This window comes from Mesoplodon densirostris, chromosome 1, assembly GCF_025265405.1.
Source record: "Mesoplodon densirostris isolate mMesDen1 chromosome 1, mMesDen1 primary haplotype, whole genome shotgun sequence".
In the NCBI taxonomy this organism is placed as follows: Eukaryota; Metazoa; Chordata; class Mammalia; order Artiodactyla; family Ziphiidae; genus Mesoplodon; species Mesoplodon densirostris.
Window position 1 is genome coordinate 692,403 of NC_082661.1, and position 17,026 is coordinate 709,428.

Genomic DNA, 17,026 nt, shown 5'->3' on the forward strand with positions numbered 1-17,026 from the left:
CCCACGCAGCACCCGCGGGCCTGCATGTCTCACAGACTTTGAAGATAAACGGAGAGACCGGCAGGGGCCTGGATGGAATGTCCTTCCCGCAGTTGTGGACCCTCAAGGCTGAAGTCCTGCTGGAGCTGGACCTGTACCAGCCTGCGCGGCTGCTCCTGTCAGAGGCGTACCTGGCCTTCCAGGTGAGGCCACACCTGCCCGGCCCACTGCACCTGTGGGGCCTCTTCCCCCGAGAAGCAGCCCCCCAGCTCCGCGCCCCCGCTGAGACACTTCTCTCTGGGAGGCAGGGACCTGTCTGTGTTGAAGCCTGTTCTAGAGCACCCGTCCAACTCCCATGTGCAGATCCAGCTCTGCCGGAGGTCTGTCCTTCACGTCCTTAGTCTGTCTGCTCCTCTGGTTTCTCGAGCTCCTTCAACAGAGTGTGTTAGAGCCTCTTTTTCCTCCTGGGCTGCGGGGCCCCTTCTGTTTCTGAGCCGGCCTCTCGATGTGCATGTGGACGGGTGCCCCTGGAGAGGCCTAGGGCTTCGGTTTTGTTCTAAGAGGCAGATAGATGGTGCAGGTTCAGAATTGTTCCCTGGGAGGGTGGGGCAAAGCTACAGAACCAGACAGGCTGGCACTTTCTTTGTAGAAGAACTCCAGAGAGAGAAGCATCCCTAATAAAGGTACAAAAGATTCACAGCCTTGGGAGGTTCAGCTCTATGTCTTAGGCAGGGGGACAGGTGTGTGCAGACCAGACTCAGGAGGGAGCGTGGCCTGGGAAGGGACCAAGAAGGCCGTGCGGCTGCTGAAGGGAAGCGGCCAGGGTGGGCCCTGGGGGGATGCAGAGGAGCACAGGCATGGAGGGGCTCCCGGGGCCAGGACTGGGGACCTGAGGGTGGACACGTGGCCGAAGGAGGTGGCGGGCTGTGAGCCGACACCCACATGCCACAGACGCCGCAGTCCCGTGTCCTGTGGCCGTGCATCCGTGACCCTCCCTGTCAGCCTCCCCCAGACCCACGAAAGAGTCATCCACATGCTGCCCTCACCTCCACCTGGCCGCCACCCAACCCTCCTGCTGCCAGGGGCAGGCTTTCCAGGGCTGTCAGTGCTTTCCAGAGTCAGGGGAGTAGGTTTTAACACGTACACAGGCATCAAGCCCAGCCCCTGTGCCCTCACACTGCAGCCATGTCGCCAGACAAGAGCTCCGACAGTGTGTGCAGAGGCCTGGTGCCACGGCTGCCGTCTCTCTCTGTCTCAGTTTCTCTGTCTCTCTGTCTCTTTGTCTCTGTCTCTGTCTCGCTCACTCTCCCCCGCCACTCCCCGTCCTGTCTCAACACGCACCTCATTTTTAGGAGCTCGACGATCCTTGTGCAGAATCGAAATGCCTGCACCTGTTGGCACGGTTGGCAAACAAGGAAAAGAAGTATGGGCAAGCCAGGAAGATGATCGAGAAGGCCCAGCACCTGGGGGGCGGTGAGCAGTTCTGGTACGATTCCACCCTGACCCTGGCGGACACGCTCCTGTCCACCGAGAAGGAGAGGAGAGAGGCAGTGGTGAGGGGCCGGCCGCGTGCCCGCCCGGCGGTGCAGCCTGCGGGGGGTGGGGGGAGGGGCGGGGCAGCGGGGGCCCCCGTGACCCTGCAGGGCCTGCCTCAGGTCTGCCAGCTGTTCGAGAAGCTCATGGATACCTTCAACGTTCTTAAGAAGGAGAGACCGAACCGAATGCCCGTATTGGAATTCATGACCACAGACCTAGAAGCCAGGTAATGTTTTGTAAGAAAAAACGTTAACATGAAAATAGTGGTTTACTTTGTGCAATCTATTGATTTTTAAGCCAAATTTCAAGCCTACGAAGTTCAGAGACTCACAGGACAGGGCCCTGTGCCCACAGCCTCCGCCCGCATCCCTTCCTGGCAGCAAGCATTTCTCTCGGGATGGGGTGGGTGGCCTTGTTTGTCCCGTGGATTCTTAGCTCCCCCGGAAGTGGCTCCATCTCCAGGAAGCCTATAAGGCTGGGGCAGGCCGGGCCTCTCCTCTCCCCACGTTGCCAGGTGGTCAGACGTCCTCCTGGGTCTGTTGGTCTGTCTCCTCCTCTGCTCGCCAGTTTTCCGGGCCGCGTGTCAGGTCCACAGAGACAGCACCAGGGTCTCTGCAGCTGCCTGGGAGGCGGGAGGCCACGGGAGAGAGACCCCAGGTAAGATCGTTAGCTTTCAGATCGGCAGCTTATCTTCGAGCCATCCTCCTGGTCGTTTATCTTCTCCTAGAAAGTGGTTTCCTCGTGGTTTCAGCACAGACGTTCATGGGTGCCTTTCTCGTAACTGTGCAAAGTCTCGAGGTCTGTCTCCTGAGTTGGATTTGCAGATTCCAACTGAATCCGCCTTCTCAGAGCAGCTTCTGCTTTACTGACCAAAGCATTGTGGATTTTGCCTGATTCTGGTTTTCTGTATTCTCTCTTGGTCTTTGCGGAGTTCTTCCTGTGCTGGGAGAGGCTTGTTCTGTCATGGCTGCTCTGTCCACCCCTGTGGGATGGGTTCCTTGGCCCCCGTGCTGTCTCTCCCCCTAGCAGAGGCACCTCTGACGCCCCCTGCAGCAGCCTGCAGGTGTGACCTGTGAACGGATTCCATTTCCAGTGGGTTTTCTTTTCTGCCCCTGAGTGTTTTAAGAGAGGGGTGGGGTGGGGAGTTGTGATTTCTAATTTTATGGCATTGTGACCAAAGAACGTGGCTTGTAGGATTTCTGGTGTCAAGAAACGCTGGGGAAGGTGTTTCTCCCTGCGCCCAGATGGAAGCTAGAGGTGGGCGGTGGCCTTGACCACGAGTCTCAGGGAAGCGCCTCCCTGCCCCGCCCCCAACCCCTGCAGGTGTGTGAGCCTCCAGATCAAAGCCGTCCAGGAGCCGGTGGACTGTGAGCCCCTCCAGAACTCGTTTCTGCCGATGGAAATGGATGATCGCTTGTTGGAGATTGAGGAAAAGTTTACCAACATTGGCCACAAGGAGAAGTGTGTGGACATCAAGCTGGAGCGCGCCAAAATGAAGAGGTGGGTGGGCCCACGCCCCCATCCCGGCCTTCCGCTGCGCTCCCCTGCTTCCCCCACGCACCCAGCTTTCCTCCCGGGCCAGCCCCCGCCCGGCCGCCAGCAGGGCCTCCCCACGGCTTGGCTTGGCCGCGGGGTTCCACGATCCTCCCCCAGAGACACGTACTGGGGTCCGCAGCCTCTGGGGGGCGTCCGCCCACGTCGTCCCGGCCCAGCCCTGGCCCCGGGCGCACGCATCTTCCCACGTCCCATACGGGCACAGACACGCGTGTGCACACGCGGCCACACGCCCGTCACCTCGGGAGGCCCGGGCTGCCCCCGCCCCAGCGGGCCGACAACCCTCTCACGTGACCCTCCCCTGTCCCCGTACCCCGCCCAGGGCCCCCCTGCGGTCGGGGCCACGCAAGCGTCCAAGACACAGCAAGCAAACCAAGGGCAGGGTATTACAAACAGCCTTTATGCGGGAAAAGCAAACTGACACCTGTGAAACCTAACCTAACACAGTATTATCATAGAAGCAGTATATGTGGAACTTTAAAAAATGCAAAAAAACACAGACAGGAAAATTAGGTGTTTAAAGCAGCACAACTAATATTGTGGTATTAGTATTAGGTATACACCTGATGTATCAAGCACCAGTTTAATTATTTATAAACATAGTGTCATACTGTGCTTACTGCATTACTCCAGATCTCCTTTTTTTTTTTTTTTCTGAGATATATTGAGAATATCTTTCCAGGTAAAACATCTAATTATAAAATTTAAAGTACTAATAAAATATACAGCATAATTACAAGAAAATTACATGCTACACATTTTATTAGTACTGATGATGTAATGCTTTGACATTTTTGTTCTAAATTCCACTCTTCTGTCCAATAAAGGTTATCTGCCCAAAATGAGAAAGATGAAGAACGGAAAACTGCATGTTACTTGGAAGCATATGACCTGGTCCAGAGAGCTGCTGCGGAAGAGGAAGAGCTGTTCCACCGTATTCAGGGCTCACTGTCCCTTCAGGGTGTAAGTGTGTTCTGTGATTTTTACCTCAATTTAAAAAAAACCTAGAGAGCTATGGAGGAAATGCCCAAATGTTTGGAAAGTAAGTAGCATACATCAGAATAACTATGGGCCAGAGAAGAAATCAAAAGGGAAATTATTTTCAACTGTAGTGCTGCAGGGGGCGCATATCAAAATGTTTAAGATATCTCTAATGCAATACTTAGGGGAAATTTTGTGGCACTACACACCTGTATGAGAAGAGAAAAAGATCCCAAATCAATGATCTCACCACCCTCTGCAATGTGAAAGGAGAAAAGGAGCAAATCAAACTCAAAACAAGTAGAAGAAAGGAAATTGAAGATCAGAGTACAAATCAATGAAATAGAAAACACAAAAATTAAAAAGAAAATCAATAAAGCCAAAAGCTGTTTCTTTAAGAAGATCTGTAAAGTGATAAACCTGTAGCCAGACTGATCAAAAAAGAGAGAGAGAGAGAGAGGACATAAATAAACAATATCAGAAATAAGAGCTGTGACATCACCATAGACTCTACACATATTAAAAAGATAATAAGGGAATATCATGAACAGCTGTATGCCAATATATTTGACAACTTAGATGAAATGGATGGAAAAATTTCTTGGAAGACACAAACTACCAAAGCTCACTCAAAAAGAAACAGATAACTGAATAGCCCTCTATCTATTAAATAAATTGAATTTGTAGTTAAAAGATTTTCCACCAAGAAAATGTCAGACTCATATGGCTGTACTGGTGAATCCCACCAAACATTTAAGGAAAATTAATACCAATTCTGCACAAGCTCTTTGAGAAAATTGAAAAGGAGGGAATACATCCCAACTCTTCTATGAGCCTGATACCAAAACAAGGTAAAGATATTTTAAAAAAACCCAAAAACGTACAGGCCATTATTCTTCATGAATATAGATGGAAAAATTTTAAACAGAATTTAGAAAATTAAGTCCAACAATGTATAAAAAGGATTATATACCAAGTTGAGGTTATCCCAGGACTTGTTTAACATTCAAAATCAATCAATTTGGTTCACCATATATTTTTTTTAGAATTTTCTTTTTTAAAAATTAATTTATTTATTTTTGCTGTGTTGGGTCTTCGTTTCTGTGCGAGGGCTTTCTCTAGTTGCAGCGAGTGGGGGCCACTCTTCATCGCAGTGCACGGGCCTCTCACTGTTGCGGCCTCTCTTGTTGCGGAGCACAGGCTCCAGATGCGCAGGCTCAGTAATTGTGGCTCACGGGCCTAGTTGCTCAGCGGCATGTGGGATCTTCCCAGACCAGGGCCCGAACCCGTGTCCCCTGCATTGGCAGGCAGACTGTCAACCACTGCGCCACCAGGGAAGCCCTCACCATATATTTTTAAAAATTAAAAATAAATTATCATCTTAATAGATGCAGGAAAAGCATTTAGCAAGATCCAACATCCAAGATCCAATAGAAGGGACCTTCCTCAATCTGACAAAGGGCATCTATGAAAAGAACTAGAGCTCACATGTTGAAGGATTGAATGCTTTCCCCTTAGGTGAGAAATAAGACAGCAGTGAGTCCTCCACCACTTTGATGCAGAATTTTATTAGAGTTGTAGCCAATTCAACAAAGCAAGAAAAAGAAATTAAACGTATCCAGAGTGGAAAGGAAGAAGTAAAACTGTCTTTGTTCACAGCTAACATGGTCATCTGTATAGAAATGTGTAATCTACAAAAGAATAAAGCTATTAGTGCTAAGGAATGAGCTTAGTAAGGTTGCAGGATACAAGAACAATATACAAATATTAATTGTATATTTCCATATACTAGGAATGATCAATTGGATATTAAAATTTTTTAAACAACACCATTTATGACAGCATAAATATGAAATTTGACAAAAAAGTGAAAACTCTTACCCCGAGAACTACAAAACATTGCTGAGAAAAATTAAATAATACCTAGATAAATGGAAAGATATATCAAGTGCATGGCTTAGAAAACTTGACGTTATTAAGATGTCAGTTCCCCCCTAAATTATCTGCAGTCCTGATCAGGATACTGCAGGGTTTGTTTTGTTTTGTTTTTTTTTAGAAATTGACAAAGTGATTTTTAAATTTATATGGAATTTCAAAAGACCTAACATAGCCAACACAACTTTGAAAATGAAGAACAAAGTCGGAGGACTAACACTACCTGATTTTAAGACTTATTATAAAGCTACAGGAATTGAGACAGTGTGGTTTTAGTGTTAAAAATACACAAACATCAGTGGAACGTAATAGAGAATCCAGAAATAGATACATGCACATAGACAGAAAACTGGCTTTCAGCAAAGGTGCAGAGAGTTCAGTGAACAAAGTCCCATCGTTAGAACAGTGGTGCTGGAGCAACTGGACGTCCGCATCCAAAAAATAAACTTCAATTCTTACCTCACACCATATGTAAAAATTTACTCAAAATGGATCATAGGCCTAAATGTAAGAGCTAAAACTATCAAACTTCTAGAAGAAAACAGGAAAACACCTTTGCGGCCTTAGGTTTAGCAAAGATTTCTTATGTATGACACCAAAAGCATGATCCATCAAACAATAAATTTATAAATTGGACTCTGCTCTTCAAAAGACACTATTAAGAGAATGAAAAGACAAGTCGATGACTGGGAGAAAATGTTTGCAAGTCATTTATCTAACAAAGGGCTTGTCTCCAGAGTACAGAAAGAACTTTCAAAACTTAGTAAGACATAAACAACCCAATAAAAACAGACCAAACATTTGGACAGACATTTCTCCAAAGAAAATATGTGGATGGTAGATAATCAGGTGAAAAGATGGCCAACGTTATTAGTCAGGGAAGCGCCGATCATAACCACAGTGAAAAAGCACCACACGCCTGTTAACATGGTTACAACCTGAAGGACCAACCACACTGAATATTAGCAACAACCTGAGGAACTGGAACTCTCCTGCGCTGCCTGTGGGGACACAATGTGTGCAGCCACCTTGGAAAATGGTTTGGCCATTTCCTGAAGAGTTAAGCACAGGCCCGCCGTACGCCCCAGCCATCCGCTCCTAGCTGTTTACCCACGAGACGTGAAAGCACGTGTTCACACACACACATGTGCATGAATGCTCACAGCAGTGGTATTTGTAACAGCACCAGACTGTGAGTGGGTAAACACACTGGCGCATCGACACGACAGAACACTGCTCAGCTGTACGAAGGGATTAACATACAAGCAACAACGTGGATGGACCCTGACGTAACCACACTGAGTGAAGCATGCCAGGCAGACAGTACATGCTATAGGATTCCATTTATGTAAAATTCGAGAAAGTGCAAGCTAACTTGTAGACCCAGAAAGTAGCCACATGTTTGCCTAAGAAGGAGGAGGTTGAGGAGGAGGGCGCAGGGGTGTTTGGGGGCGAGGGTACAGCCTCATCTTCGTGGGTATCCACACGTCAGGACGCGCACACTGTCGGGGCTGACTGGGTGGAGGCTGAGCCTTGGCGGGAGTGCCCGTGCCGTGACTGCCTGCGCGCACGTCTCAGTTACAGAACGTCAGCACCCCTCTGATGAGGAGGCTGGCGCACCTCAAGCTCAGCCTCGTGGAGGTGTGTCTGGACACGCTCCAGCTCATGTGGGAGGAGACCCTGGAGCGGCAGCTGGAGCAGGGCTCCGTGGACAAGCTGCTGGCCGACTACCTGCAGAGCCCCAGTGACTACACTTGTGTCGGCCTGGTAACCATCCATGGACACTCACCAGTCCCCCGGGGCCCCCACCCACGGGGGCTGTCAGGCTGCGGTGGGGCCTCCACCTCCATGTGCCTGAAGTGCAGACCAGCCAGCGGGAGTCCAGGAGGCCAGGTTTCACAGGCCTCCCCACCTGAGGTCTCTGACCAGGGTGGGTTCCCTGCCCCGGCAGCTCCCGGCAGGTCCCAGCAGCCCCCAGCAGCTCGGTGGGCCTCAGAAAGGCCCCGTCTAACTGGCTAATGAAAGCGGGGTCGTACTTGGGGGGAGGCCCCCTGTGCACAGACGGCTTCCCTTCCCAAGGCGCGAGTTTGCTCTGACGGTTATGTCGTCACAGTAAGGAGTCCATAAAGGTCAACTGCAGTCTGTTAAGAAAATAAGTTACATTTGCAAAATATTTGTTTTAGGGAAACATGTCCTGGCATTTTAGACGTTGTCTTAGACTTCATGAAGTATGAATCAAATTAATTTGATGTAACTCTAAATGGATCAAATTAGTCCTAAAATGGATCAAATTAGTCCTGAAATGGAACTGCATACCAACTCACGTCCTTGTCAGTCAGCCCCAAATTAAGGTTCCATCAGCAGACTGCAGACCCTCCCAACACCTGAGCCTTGGAGACACTCGCCACAATGCATGGGGTGTTAGAGGGTGGGTCCCGGTGGGGAGGGGCTGCAGCGGGGGGCCTGTTGCGTTTCCGGGGCGGGGGCGGGGTAACTGAGGCGCTCTGTGTCCCTGAAGAGGTGGTTCACCCTGAAGCGGACCCTGGCGCACACCGTGCTGGCCCAGCTGGGGAGCCTGCAGCCACTGTGCGCCGGCTGCGTGGAGCTCCGCGCCCAGCTCCTGGGCCTGGCCGGGAAGGCCCTGCACCTGTTGGCCGTGCACGCAGACCCCCTGCGCCCCGCCTTCTACTGGGAGGAGGGCCTCTTGGTACGTGCTGCTGCTTCTGGGTGATTCACAAACCTACCACCTGTGCTTAAAAAACAGAAACAAGGTATTTAGAGCTCACCTGACCTCAGTAAGAACTGAGGTAGCAAACAGGTCTCGAATGATCCTGGTCAAGAAGGGCGATGTGGGCTACGGAAGCAGCCCTGCCCGGGGCCCACAGGGAGGGACAGAGACAGGGACTCTGGGGACGGGCCCGGGGAGGGGCGGCCGCCCTTTGCACAGAACGGGTGGGAGAGGAAGGGCAGGCACACGGCTGGCCCTGGTCCGAGGGCAGGACGGACCCATCCTATGGGGGGCATCCCACCCCACCCCAAATGTGGGTGTCCCTGGTGTCTCCCTCACCCTGGCAGCTCTGCACCTGGGCGTCTGGCCTGCACCTGAGCACTGGGCCTGCATCCTATAGCACAGTGGGGGGGCCCCCACCCACTTCGCTCCCTCCCCTGCCCCCTCACTCCCCTCCCCCACCCATACGGTGTGGTGAAGCCCTGACCCCAGCAGCTGCATCAGTGCACGGAAGCCCACACCCTTCTCTCCAGCACTCCCCACCCCCCACAAGGCTGCTCAGAAGGCCTGGAGCCCCTCGGAAGGAGCTCTGGTGACAGCCACTGCCGCCACTGGCCGTGGAAGCTCCAGGTCACCGTCCTAACCACCTCTGCAGATGCCACCTCCTCCAATTGGAAGGCACCTGCTTGGCAGTGCAGCCAGGCTTACCCCTGTAGACCCTGCTCTTTTAGGAGACCCCCCAGCCCCGAGCAGCCAGGTGCCGCACCCCTGTGTGATTTGGGGCTGGTGCCTCCACTTCCCTGACCCAGCTGGGTGCGCAGGCCCTGGGGTCAGCCCGTGACTGTCTGTCCTGGGTCTCCAGGCCGCAAGACGTGACTCACATTTGAGTGAATTGATGGCGTTTGGCCCCTTGTCCAACCAGTATTTACTGAGCACCAGAGCAGGTGGCTCTGAGTCAGGCAGACGTGGACCAGATACACAGCTCCTTCCTGAGTGGGCGTCCCGTCTATGAAGCGGCCCTCACCACACCCCAACTTGGAGGGGCTGCTGGGGAAACGTGCCCCCCGTCCTCGCGTCGTGCCATGTCCCCTCAGACCCAGGGCCCCCCGTCAACCCGGGTCCTCCCAGGCCTGCTGCCCCCAGGCAGGGTCCCTTGGCATCCTGAGGACCCCGTCAGGGTGGCTTGTCTTGCAGACAGGAGGGCCTTGTTTGTGCCTTTGTCCCCCGGGCCCCTGGGGCGGACTGGCAGCTGGCTCCCCGGGTCCTGGCCGGCCTGATGCCGGGGAGGTGATTTTGAAGGACTGAAGGGGAGTGAGCACAGGCCATTGACCTGAGCATGCCGAGGCCCCACCCTGGCTGCACCTGCCAAACGCCAGGCTCTTGGGCCAGGGTCCTGCTGGTCACCTAAATCAGCGAGATGCCGGCCCAGCGCCCACAGCGCCCTCATCCAGGGATCCTACAGAGACGCCTGGCCGTGGCAGGCACTGCCGTCCATGCTGACGTGCGGGCCGACTGGAGGTGTGTATTCCATAGGGGGGTGCTGAGCTGAGCAGCCTCAAGTGTCTGGAGATCATCCAGGAGGACGAGGACCGCAAGGGGCCCTACGGCGGCCTGCTGGCCTTCAGGGCCACCCCCGAGGGGCACAGCAGGAAAGGCTGGGATCTGAAGGTACCCCTGACCCAGCCCCCAGCCCCCAGCCCCGGCCTGGGCGCGCCCTGCCTGCGGAGCTGGCCTGAGCCTGAGCCTCGCCCCGCAGAGGAGGATGGCACTAGCCCAGCGGTACCTGGCCCAGGCGTCCGAGGTGCTGCTGCAGTGCCTGCAGGTAGCCCTGGGCAGCAACCTCCTGGACATCGCCGCAGCCGCCAGCCTGGAGATGGTGGAGTGCGTCGGCACCCTGGACCCCACGGCCACCTGCCAGTTCCTGGCGCTGTCTCAGGTGCGCTCTGCTTTGGGCGCCTTCCGCAAGGTCCCTCTTAGCCACTGGGGAGAAGGAGGGTCCCCGAGACCCCGGTGCTCCCTCCGTTGGTGGCCCTGCCAGCCAGGCTGCAGTTGGGCTCTGCCTTAAGCATGCCGCTCATTGGAGGAAGCACCGTGGGCACCAGAAGAAGGGGTCCGGCCCCCCGAGGTCGCCCGGAGGCTCATGGATGCACGAGCAGCAGAAGCCCTCCAAGCTCGTGTTCCTGAGACGTAGGGCAAGAGCGCCGAGCCCTCCTCCCTGCATCCTGAGCTGCAGGCCTGCAGGCACAGTGGTGAAGGTCCGGCCTGGCCTTGCCCCGCGGTTGTGCCGGCCGCCAGGAGGAGCACCTGGGGGCCCACCCGCCCTGGACGGCGCCCGGGCCCCTCGGCAGCCTCCGTGGTCTGTTTCAGAGCTGCTCGGCCTCGGAGGAGATGCGAGATGTCCTGCTCACGGCCACAGCCAACACCAGCAGCTCACAGCTGGCCGCGCTGCTGCAGCTCCAGCACAGGCTGAGGTGCCAGGAGAGGACGTCCACCAACCTGTTTGCCAGCGTGGAGCAGAGACTGGCCGCCATATCCAAGGTGACCAAGCTAGGGACGCCCTTGACCCTGCCCCTGGCCCCGCAGCTCTGCAGACACACTCGGACCGAGTCCAAATCCTGGCTTGCTGTGTGGTTCTGGGAGGGTCACTCAACCTCTCTCAGCTGCAGCTTCCTCATGGGCCCGGTGGGGGGACAGCAGCCCACCTCCTCGGTGACAGCAAGAGTCAGCGAGCTCACGAGTATAAATGCCCGGCGGCTGCAGCAGGCCGCAGAGGGGACGGTACCCCCGGGCTCTGCTTTCAGCCCTCGCTGTGTTTGAAGAAAAGTTTTATACTCAGTCAAGTCTTAGAGTTTAATTTTGAAAGAAATTTGCAGAGCATGGTAGCTAATAGCACCTCTGCTTTTATTTGGACTAGCAAATATGAATTGGAGATTTAAAGAAATTAAACTTGATGAAACTCAACAGAGAAAACAGGCCCGGATGCTCTGGTCAAGCCCACCCTCCTCCTTCGTGGGGCTTCCATGGTTACTTGCATGGGCCGACCTCATATCCCTTGATCTAGGCTGCTTTCCTCCTTTTGACCTCTGAGGACGGGATGACTCTCTGTGGTGGGGCCGTCCTGTGCACCATGGGTGTTTAGTGGCGGCCTGGCCTCCAGCACCTCCCCAGGTGTGACAACCAAAAAAGTCACCAGGCCGAGAGCCAGTGCTGTGACCCAGGGACGGGAATCTTCCCTCCTGTGGGGTGGAGGCAAGACGGGGTGCAGGCTGCTCTGGGCTAGGCCAGCCTGGAGGAGGTGAGAAGCAGTACGTGAACCGTGAAAACACTAACAGGTGAGAACCAGTGAGCGTTCTGCTAAGATGCCTTACTGGAGGGAAATGGCCCAGGAGCCAGTCAGCGCGGACCACCGTCCTGAATCCGTGAGCACAAGTGATGCAGCTTCAAAGGCCCAAAAGAGAACTGCCAGAGACAGAGCAGCCGCAGACAGACCCCGGCTCTGCGGGGAGGCTGCAGCCGCCCTCTTGGCTGCTGGCACGATGAGCAGATGAAGAGGCAGTGGCCTGCAGAAGCGTGCGGGGCGTCTGTGAGTGCAGGAGGTCTGGACAGACCCGGCCTGGAATACTGCACCAGCATGACCAGCCCTGGGCCACAAGAGGCCTCAACAAGTTCCAAAGCACTGAAGTCATTCAGTTTGTTTTCTAACCACAAGGAAATTAAAACAGAAATCAGTAACTAAGAGATACCTGTAAAACACACAACTGCCTTGAAATTAACCAGTATGTCTATCATCATCCGTTTGTCAAAGAGGAAATCACGATGGAATTTAGAAAATATTTTAAATTGACTTAGAGAATAAAAATACTGTATATCAAAACCTAGGAGACTTGTCTAAAACAGGGCGTGGAGGAAAAATACAGCCTTGAATACAAAAGAGAGTCTTAAAAACAGTGATTTAAGCTGTGATTTCAAGAAGCTAGAGTAAAAACACCTAAGAAAAATGGAAAACAAATAAGAACGAGAACAGCAGAAGCCATGAAATTAAAACACACTTACGGCAGAGGAAATCAGTCATGACAAGTGCTGGTTCCAAAGAGAAGACCAATAAAATTGATAAACACTTAGAAAGGCCCGATAAAGAAAAAAGAAAAAGAAAACAAAAATTTCAGTATCGGTAATAAAAAGACATCATGAGATCCTTCAGACATCAAGAAGCTAATAAGGGACTATTTTTTTATAAACTTACTCTAATAAATTTGACAGTTTCAATGAAATGGACAAATTCCTCCAAATATATTACCTACCAAAGCGGACAGAATGGAAAATCTGAATAATATCGCTTCAAGAAATGGAAGCTTTTATTAAAAACATTCCCACAAAGGAAATCCCAGACCCAACTGGCTTCGCCAATAAATTCTTCCAGACATCGAAGGAAGAAATAATCCTTCAAAACACTTCCAGAGGATAGGAATAAAAGGAATACTTCCTAACTGTCTTTAAAGAGGCCCAGTGAGCCTCGATACTAGAAACCTAGCAAGGACGTTACATGGAAGGAAAATCTCTCTCATCAACGTGGACACAAAGTATTAGCAAGTAAAATCCAGCGATTATAAAAGGGATAATACATGAGGATCAAATGGCTGTGTTCCATGTGGTTTAATACTTTTAAATCATTCAATATAATTCACCGTATTAACAGGAGGAAAAGGAGAAAATCGTAAGATCATCTTGATAGATGCAAAAAAAATTTGTCAAAATTCAGCACCAGTCTGTGATTTCAAAAAATCAAGATAGAAGATAATTTTCTTAATTTGATAAAGAATGTCTTTAAAACTCCATATCAAACATCATACTATAAGGCTTCCCTGGTGGCGCAGTGGTTGAGAGTCCGCCTGCCGATGCAGGGGACACGGGTTCGTGCCCCGGTCTGGGAGGATCCCACATGCCGCGGAGCGGCTGGGCCCGTGAGCCATGGCCGCTGATCCTGTGCGTCCGGAGCCTGTGCTTCGCAACGGGAGAGGCCACAGCAGTGAGAGGCCCGCGTACCACAAAAAAAAAAAAAAAAAAAAAAAAAAAAAAAAAATCATACTATATACTAAAATTTTCTCCTTGAGTCAAAATGACACAAGAAAGCTATCACTGCTTCTATTCAATGGAACAATTAGACTCAAAAAATGACTAAAGGGCAGAAGCACTGAAAAGGAAGAAGTAAACCTGATTATTCCCAATCAGCATGATTGTGGGCCTTGAAAACCATAGTCTCTCGATAACAGATTTTACACGCAGATTTGGCAGGTCACTGCTGAAGGCTGTAAACATGAGTTGTATCTCTACATGCCAGCTACAAACAAGCAATGACAATGTCTGAATAATACCGTTTTCAGTAACATCAAAAACAATCAAATACCTAAGGAAAATCTAACAAAAGATACACATGACTTCTACCCTGAAAACTGCAAACCTTCCAAAGGAAAATTCAAGAAGAACTAAGTAAGCACAGAGGCAGCTGTATTTGTGGGGGAAGGCTCCATAGTAAGATGTTTGTAAGGAAATGCCAGCTTACTATAGAAGATACCAAGATCTATTTAAAACGACAGAAGGTAAGACAGCGTGGCATTGGCACACAAATGGAGAAAATGACCGATGGGACAAGAAAACGCCCAGAAACAGACCCACCACCCACACCTGACAGATGTCAAGCGCGATACTTCGGGCAGAAGAGCGGATGGTGCAGCCCTGCACGGAGGGCAGCTCTGCCTGCGAAGGTAACACAGCAGAGCTTTCAGCAGCTTTAAGGGGACGGACCTCTGCATGCCTTCGGAGTAGGGAAGACTTACCACGCAGGAGACAGAGGTGCCAACCATCAAAGGGGGAGTGATCAGTTGTACTGCACTGACAGTGAGAACTTGTGCTCATCGAAACCATAGCCCAGGAGTCAAAAGGCAAAGCCGCAGAGGAGATACACGCGAGGGGCCAGGGGCAGGTGTCCTGTGTGTAGACAGGAGGTGTCCCCTCTCGGCCGGAGAAAGACTGACTGTCCCACAGAAAACAATCACAAGACTGGAATTTCACAAAAGATACCCAAGTGGCCAGTAAACTTTTTAAATGACGTGCAAGTTCACTGGTCATCAGGAAGATGGAAAAATTAAACCCCCATTCAGGTACTGCTAGACATCCACCAGAAGGGCTGAAAGGCAACAGGTGCAAAGCCCCAAGGGCGGGCGAGGAGGCGGGGCCCTGGCGGGGGTGGAAGCGACGTCCCCCAGCAACTCCCCTGCGGCCAGTGGTCCCCAAAGAACAGACGTCACAGCAGCATTTGCGGTCCCAAAAGGGAGCCCACTCAGGTGCCCAGTGGCCACAGAAGGGATGAGAAGTGGTGCCCTCACCGATGGGGCACTCTGCAGGCAGCAAAGGGCAGCAGGGTCAGCCGCCACGTGCGCCAACCCGGAGGGGCCCCGGGCCTCACACAGCGGGCCGCCCGAGCTGCGGAAGCCTGCCGGCTCCTCCCCTGGAGCGAGGCCGTGGCCCCTGTGAGCAGCCCACAGCCTCCCGAGCGCGGTTCCCACGGCTTCCCTGTGTCTGCTCGCCGCCGGGGCAAGTGTCCCAGAACCGCACCGCCGTGGGCTTGAGTGCGGACGCTGGTCGGCTTTGGCAAAGCTGAAGCTCATTTCATCCGAAAGTGGGGAATGGGCTTCTGAGCAACCGTTCCTCTTTGGGGAGGCGGCCCGCGGGGTGCTGTGTGGCCCGCGCTGCGGACCCCTCCCCGCAGAGAAGGGGGACCCGGGTCACGGCAGGCTGAACCGCCGGCCACCCCCGCCCCCCGCGGCCTGCGGGCCGGGAAGCGCGGGTCCTGCGCGTGCCCTGCCCGTGTCTGCGCGGGGGGCGCCGGGACCGCGGGGAGGGGAGAGGGCGGCAGCTGTGCTGCAGGACGTGCCGGGGCTTCTCCGTGCGCCTTTGGGCTCAGTGCCTTTGCCGGGGTGCGGCGGCGGGTCTGGCTCTGGCGGTACCAGCGGAGCCAGTGTCCAGGGCAGCGGTGAAGTCCGCGTGCGTCTGCTGCCTCCTTGTGGCGGCGCCCGGCCCCGCAGCCGCCGCCCGGCGCTGACTCCTGACTGCCGCCCGCAGGCTTGGCAGAATCTCTGGGTCACCGAACAGCACTTTAACTTCTTGAGTGAAATCCCTCCTACTTTTCGGATCCTCTTTCTGCACCACTCACGGGACAGGTGAGGCCTTCTCGCTCCTGTTCTCGGGCTTGCTACCCAGGCTTCTGCCCGCTAAAGACCCTGTGGACCCAGCGTGGGGGCTGCGAAGCCGAGGGACAGACAGGCCGGGGGGGGGGGCTGCCCACTGAGGGGGGCGGTGGGGGGCGACCGTCCCTCTGCCACGATGGCCAGGCTGGTCCGTACGACCCGGGGAGGGGAGAGGGCACGGTGCCACCTCCCGCCAGCACGTGGCCCTGGTCTGAAGTTCACTGCTCGAGTGGCGCCGAACCCACTGGTCTGGGGAGAAGCTGGTGTCCCAGCCTCTGGCAGCACCGCACACAGATCCCCCCAGGGGCCTGTTTTAACCCTGTGTCTGACTTGGCTGGGGCACTGCAGGGAGGAGGCTCCTGTTCCCAGCAGTGTGGGTATGTGGCACAGAGTCGGCCTCGTCGGGGCTCTTCTGGAACCCCCGGAGCTGGGCTTTGACCCCACCCTACGTCCTGCCAACAGGACCCATCTGTACGGCGCTGCCTACGAGAAACCCAAGTGCATCCCTGCAGCCAAAGGCAAAGTGCTCCAGGTCGGGGGTGAGTCCTGCCAGAGCACCACCCTCGGGGTGCATGCAGGGGTGCGCCCACCGGGCACCAGGGCCGAGCGTGCGCATGCGTTCCCACCCGCGGTCCCCTCAGCCCTGGGGGGCGTTCTGCGAAGCCGCGTGTGGGGACAGCGGCAGCGTCTGTCTCTGCAGGCTCCTGCAAGGTGGCTCGGGTGGCCGTGAGCCCGGCCGCCTTCTCCTCCCTGTTGGCCAGTGCCCAGCAGTTCCGGGAGCACGCCCAGGCCGAGGCGCACAGTGAGGACACGGCCCTGAGCCCAGGCTTGGTGAGGCCCCGAGCCCGGTGCCAGGGCTGCTCCCACCCCGCAGGGCAGGGTGGGGAGGCCTGGGCGAGGACCACCCCCAGGTGCTGCTGGACCCCGGGTCAGGCTCCCCGACCAGGCACGGGGCCAATCCTTGGGCCAAGTCTGTTGCAGACGCCTCCATGATGCTGGCAGAGGAGTCGGGGGTGGGGGGCGCCCTGGCTGCTGAGCTGGGCCTGTCCTGGGGGGTCGCCTGCAGGGT

The 17,026-nt window shown here is 54.1% G+C and overlaps 1 protein-coding gene across 1 annotated transcript in view; it reads left to right on the forward strand.

Annotated features, from left to right (window-relative positions):
* The window catches only part of CFAP46 (cilia and flagella associated protein 46), an 87,705-nt gene that overhangs the window by 56,961 nt on the left and 13,718 nt on the right, over positions 1–17,026 (forward strand). The window contains exons 35-47 of the mRNA XM_060091648.1: positions 36–182; positions 1,332–1,532; positions 1,635–1,741; positions 2,839–3,015; positions 3,897–4,032; positions 7,564–7,752; positions 8,504–8,692; positions 10,247–10,381; positions 10,470–10,649; positions 11,081–11,251; positions 15,833–15,930; positions 16,420–16,496; positions 16,658–16,788. Of these exons, the coding sequence (XP_059947631.1) occupies positions 36–182; positions 1,332–1,532; positions 1,635–1,741; positions 2,839–3,015; positions 3,897–4,032; positions 7,564–7,752; positions 8,504–8,692; positions 10,247–10,381; positions 10,470–10,649; positions 11,081–11,251; positions 15,833–15,930; positions 16,420–16,496; positions 16,658–16,788 (1,938 nt within the window). The remainder of the gene's footprint in view (positions 1–35; positions 183–1,331; positions 1,533–1,634; positions 1,742–2,838; positions 3,016–3,896; positions 4,033–7,563; positions 7,753–8,503; positions 8,693–10,246; positions 10,382–10,469; positions 10,650–11,080; positions 11,252–15,832; positions 15,931–16,419; positions 16,497–16,657; positions 16,789–17,026) is intronic.